The following is a 5,866-nucleotide window of genomic DNA, read 5'->3' on the forward strand; positions in this document are numbered from 1 at the left end:
GAGACACTGTCTCAAAAAAAAAAAAAAAAAAAAAGAAAAGAAAAGATCGGAAACTCTCTGGATAATAGGCAAAGGTTGTAAACCAATGTATCCTCTTTCTTAAAATCTGATTTAAAGCCTTTTTCCCTGTCCTGTCATGCACTGGGAGGAGGACGGAATGAGTTGGAGGGGGCTAGGAAAGTTTGGCTTATAACTCTCTTGAGAAATGCCTTTTTAAAAATTGTCTCAAGCTGTAATATTGCCCGAATATCATGGTATGGGATATGCTATATATCAGTAAAATCTAAGATTCAGCCAATAAAAATCAATCTGTCTAACACTGTCACTCTAAAAGTCCCCAGATCACCATAGCCATGGAAGCCAAGTTTTCCTATGGTAACAGATTATATCAACTTTATATATATATATGTGTGTGTGTGTGTGTGTGTGTATATATATATATATATTTTTTGAGATGGAGTCTTGCTCTGTCATCCAGGCTGGAGTGCAGTGGCATGATCTCGGCTCACTTCAACCTCTGCATCCTGGGTTCAAACGATTTTCCTGCCTCAGCCTCCTGGGTAGCTAGGACTACAGGCATCTCCCACCACACCCAGCTAATTTTTGTAGTTTTAGTAGAGACGGGGTTTCACCATGTTGGCCAGGCTAGTCTCAAACTCCTAACCTCTAGTGATCCACCTGCCTCGGCCTCCCAAAATACCAGGATTACAGGCATGAGCCACCACGTCCGGCTTCAGGTTATATTTTAATCACATACAGGATACATACTTGTACTCAGAATGTGAGTTCAAGGATCAGTGGCACGAACAGGGGAAATGACCTCAAGTTCCAAATGACTGTTGATGTAGTTCTATTAAAGCGTCTGAGTGCGGAGAAATCATTTCTTGAATTTTGCAGGGCAAGCATGACTACTTTGACTCCTTTTCATGTGCCTCACAGCGTGCTTATAAGCCATGTCTCCAGGGCCATACACTCATTGTAAAGTGCCCCTAATGATAATAAAGTGAAGGATCTGCTGCAACTCAAAGGAAATTGAAAGTGCTTTAAGTTCCACATTCCAAAGTCAGAGCTAGAGAGGCAGGCTGGATTTTCTGCTGATGTGGATTGCCTGCTGTTGGTTTGGGCCACTCTAGGTATGAGGTAATGTTTTAGATTACTGCTGGGTTCTTCTGGGCCTGGCAACATAAAGAACAAATCTAATCAATGCATCAGCTGCTATGGCTCATTCACCTTCCTGCATTGTTGTGTGGCCACAGCCTGTAAGAATGTGACCCGGAAATCCCCAAGTAGGGCCCTCGGGTGTGCCCGAATCCCTCATGCCCACCCATCCACCCCTCTGCATTCTAACATTTCAGTGGTTGTGTTCAGGCAAAGTGTCTTCTGCTCATGCTCGGGAGGAAGAGTTCACTTGACCTCCCTGTGGCTCATTGCCCCTGAGGATACCAGGGCTGTCTCAGCCTGGCTGCGTGACAACAGAGGGACACCATTATCAGAGAAACCAGGGCTGATGAGCAGCTCTAGGCCAGAGAGGCCAAATGCTACCTGGACATGAAGAGAGAGGTCCCAGCAGACCCCCAGGGGACAGGTTTAAATTAGGTTCCAGCCTCCCCTTCCTGGTGTCCAGAGTTACTCATCTTGATTTACTTATCTTGCAAAGGAGCCAAGGTATCCTGCTGTAGCTGCCTACTGTCTTCTGTCTCTTCCACAACTCCCATGTCTCTTTTGGGTTTCTGCTCCACTTCTCACTCTACTTGGAGTAGGAAGTAGGTTTCAATAATAAAAAAACTAAATAAAACAAAAACATCATCTAATTTGCCTCCAGCTCTGCCACAGACTATTTGACCCTGGAATAATCCCTTCCCTTTTCTGACACTCCTCTGTAAAATAGCCTGGATCAGTAGCTTTCATATTGCATTCTGTGAAGCTGCCAGGAGCCTGAGGGGTTCCCCAGGTCCCCGGAGAGGCTGCAGTGGAAAGAGAGGCTGAGCTGACTCCACCCCCAACACCCAGCACCCACCAGAGTAGCTGCTTTTTACCTGTTTTAGATATTGTTTTTCCACACAGAGCTTCTTTGAAGAAAGAGTCCTGAGGCTACAAAGTTTGAAAACTGCTGGAATAACTGATCACCAAGGCCCCTTCCAGTCTGAGATGCTTGCTCTTCTGAAGCCCAGCTCAAATTTTTCTTCCTCTAGAAAGCCTTTTTTGTTACCCAGTCCTGGGTACTTGAGCTCCAACAATGATGATGGCAGGCATATGGTGCCGTTGGTGAGCCATCCGATGCCTGTGTGTGCATATAAGCTGTCTCCCCAGCTAGAAGGTGAGCTCTTTGAGGGTGGTGTTCAATTTTTCTTCCACACGTCTGTCCCCTTGTAGTTATCATATGCAAAGTAGGTGTTCAGTAAACATGTTGATGCCACCTGGTGTCATGAGCTCTCACCTGGGATAAAATTTCCCCACCAGACTCTGCTTTGAGAAGGAGGAGCCAGCCTTTGGTCTGCTTAACGCTCCACAGAGAGACTTGTCCTTAAAAAACTGGGGACCCTGACCTGGGAAGCAACTCACACACTCCCCAAAGGGCAGGTCTGAGTTCGTGCCTCGACTGGATTTGGCTTCACCTCTTCTGCCCCTCAGTATCTCTTCTGGTGGGGCCTCTTACACACTGTGGCCGTAGAAGAGGCATGGTCCTGAAGCCTGGGAATCAGGTCAGCCAGGACGCCCCAGGGCCAGCAGACATCTCAGCCAGATTCCAGAGGGAGGCACAGGGGAGATGGAGAGGAACTCCTGGGTTTGCCTGGAATACAGCTCTCTCAGGAAGTGGAGGCCCAAAGAGGGTGGCTGGGTTCAGTCAGAGACACCAGAGAAAGCAGATTGGAAGAGGGTGCTAGAGGTGAAAGATCAAGACAGCCATATGCCAATGTCCACAAGGCAGGTAGCCAAGGGCAGACTGGAGGTTGCAGTGGTGGAGTGAAACCGCTCTGCCATGTAGTGGCTAAGTGACTTTGAGGTCAGTTCATCTTACTTAGCCTCAATGTCTTTACCTATAAACTGGGGGCAAAAGAACCTGACTCATGTCAGGCTACCCTGTAGTGAAGTAGTGAGATAGATTCCAAGGAGACTAAAATGTGCAGAGATGGAAAGGATTATTATCGTTTATTAACACAGGAGAGCACACGAGCCTGCTTCCAAAGAGGGACTGTCCCATAATTTAGAGATGCTCCGAGGCTGACCATCCTCCTTCTCCTGCTGCATTCCCAGCAGCCATCTATGGCTGGATTTCGAGAATTTCTGGTCAAACCGGTGAGTATGAGGAGAGCAGGGCAGTTGGGGAGAGAGGCCCCAGCCCAATTCTGCCCAGAGAAGCTCTGAAAAGAGAGGGAAGCGTCCTGATGAAGAGCGTATGAAAGGGGTGAGACTCAGGAGGCTGCGAAGATTCCTGTGGGCTCCTCTGGTCAGTAAGGAACCCTGACAAGATCCCTAGGATGGGGGTCCCTTAATCTCACTGAAGTTCTTGTAACTTGGGATGGGGGCAGGTCAGCCTCCTCTGACACCCGAAGCTACACATCCAGGCTTCCCCACTTCTAGAGGAGGGGTTTTAGATGGTGCTGTGGGGGCAGACAAGCCCTCAGCAGGTCACAAGCAGGTCCCCTCCAAAACACCTCCTGCTGGAATCCTCCGGATGTGAGGAGTAAGAGCAGACAGATCAAGCCTGGGACATCTGGCAGGGTTTAACATCCATAGCTGGAGGGTGAGACCTCTCCCTGTGGATCTGGAGAAATACCTTCAGGCTCCAGCCTATTGCTGCCCTTGCCTTGTCATCCCTGACAGGGTTCCGTGCCCTGTCCGGCCTCCCCGGGTCCCCCTCAGCTGCTATAGCCTGACGTGTGGGTGCTGGGCCTGCGCAGCCAAACATCTGGCAGGTCTGGCTGGCTATTGGGCAGCACCACAGGGCTGCCATCCCCTGGCCCCCCTCGGCCCTTCCAGGACAAGCTGCTCTGGTGGGAGGCGGGCAATGATGGGTCATACACTGTCTCCCTCAGCGCCAGCCACAGGGTGTCCCGCTTCCCATTGAGCTGGCCCCGCTCAAGGACTGGCTGCCCAGTGTCATCCAGGTCATCTGGGGACACACCCATGGAATCTGGTACCCGAGCACTGGGCTCAGAGGTGCTTAGGCAGGTCTCATCAGAGACGCTGAGCCCCTCCAGGGTGCTGGCTGAGGAACAGAAGCCATCAGGAGGCTCTGCAGCCTTGGCCTTAGGGGAGTGGGCTGGGGCTTCTGGCGAGGCCGGCAGGGGCTCAGCCTCCTCCCCTTGGGAGTCCTGCCTGGCCCGGGTTTTGGGGCTGGAGCCAGCCTGCTTATAGGGGGAGGAGGTCTGCAGGGCAGGGCACTGGCTGAAGACTGCCTGGTGGTCCAGCAGCAGCTCCCTTGGGGAGGCAGGGGCTGGTGGGGGCCGGGAACAGCAGGGACCATCATGGAGCTGCAGATCCTCAGAGAGTACTGAGGGCCGGTGGGACAGCTTGCTGGTGGCTGTGCTGGTGTCAAAGCTGGGGCTCCGACGCCGTGCCAGGGGCTGTAGCTCATATTGCTCTGAGCAGGTCCCGGGCATCCCTCCAACTGACCCTGGTCGTGGGCGGCCTGCCTTCTCCCCACCAGGGTCCCCAGTACCAGCATCCCATGGCAGGTGGGCACAGGGCCAGAGGATCTGCCCACAGTTCTTCTCTGGCCCGAAGAAACAGCAGAGAGATTGGAAGAAGAAGCTGGCAAAGCCACAACTGACGCATTTGACCATCATGAGGATGATGCCCAGCTTGCGATAAAGCAGCACTGTGGCAGGCAGCATGAGCACGCCTGCCGCAAACAGGGCTGCAGCCCCCACTGCTGTGGCACAGCTGGTCTGGCGCAGAGAGAAGGCCACACGGCTCAGGCGGTCAGGGTGTGGGCACAGGTGATAGGAGATGCAGTAGTTGACAGTGAAGTCCACTGAGAGGCCCACTGAGGCAGAGAGAAACAGGGCCTCGGCAGTGTTGAGCTGCCACTCGAGGAGAACCAGGAGCCCTACAGTGAGCAGCACGGTGCCTGCCACAGCTGCCACGGAGAATAGGCTGAGGGGAACATTCCAGGTGCCCAGCAGCAGTGTGGCAAAGGCCAGTGCCAAAGCCAGGCCCAGCACCACAGCAGGTTCAGTGCTCAGGCTGTGCTGCAGGCTGTACAGCTCTAGACGGCTAGTGAACCAACCACGGCGCAGGCCTGGAGGTGCCATGCCCAGCTCCGCTGCCAGCCAGTGGCTGACCTCATTGTAGAAGAGTTGGGTCTGGTTGTAGTCCGGACTATTGCGGAAGTTGGTCTGGAATTGCAGGACCAGGGCGGCCAGGCTGCCATGGGCATCAAAGCGGAGTCCCAGGTCCTGGGTGCCATCGGGGCCTTGCTCCAGAGCCATCATTTTCAGGCAGTGCAGGAAAAACTGGGGGGCCCAGGGGAAGTCCGAGTGGCCGCAGCAGAGGTCAGGTCCCAGGCGGGCGCAGGCGGGGCTCTCCATCCAGCGCTGGAGGTTCTCCATGAAACACAGCGTGGGCCAGCCTTCCTGCAGGGTGTCGAAGAAGCTCTGATTCCGGGCCCGGTGGCAGAGAGCCAGCAGCCAGCGCTGGGCCTCAGGGCCACTGGCCGAGAAGGCAGGGTCCCTCACCAGGCTGCTGTTGCTACGAGGGTCCAGAGGGTCGCCAGTGTCCACAGGCAGGACGCCCCACACCAAAACCACGGGCATGTGGCCACCCTCGCCCTGCGGCAGCTGCTCGAACAGGAACAGCTGGCGATACTCTGCGTCGAAGCGCTCGAAAGGGTGGCTGGGCCGGAAGACCTGGCCGCCGGGCG

At 53.8% G+C, this 5,866-nt stretch overlaps 1 protein-coding gene across 1 annotated transcript in view; it reads right to left on the bottom strand.

Annotated features, from left to right (window-relative positions):
• Positions 1-3,123: 3,123 nt before the first annotated feature.
• The window catches only part of DISP2 (dispatched homolog 2 (Drosophila)), a 12,874-nt gene continuing 10,131 nt past the window's right edge, over positions 3,124-5,866 (bottom strand). The window contains exon 9 of the mRNA XM_011932714.1: positions 3,124-5,861. Coding sequence (XP_011788104.1) covers positions 3,861-5,861 — 2,001 coding nt within the window. The 3' untranslated portion in view covers positions 3,124-3,860. The remainder of the gene's footprint in view (positions 5,862-5,866) is intronic.

Source organism: Colobus angolensis, unplaced genomic scaffold (assembly GCF_000951035.1).
Source record: "Colobus angolensis palliatus isolate OR3802 unplaced genomic scaffold, Cang.pa_1.0 Scaffold97, whole genome shotgun sequence".
Lineage (NCBI taxonomy): Eukaryota > Metazoa > Chordata > Mammalia > Primates > Cercopithecidae > Colobus > Colobus angolensis.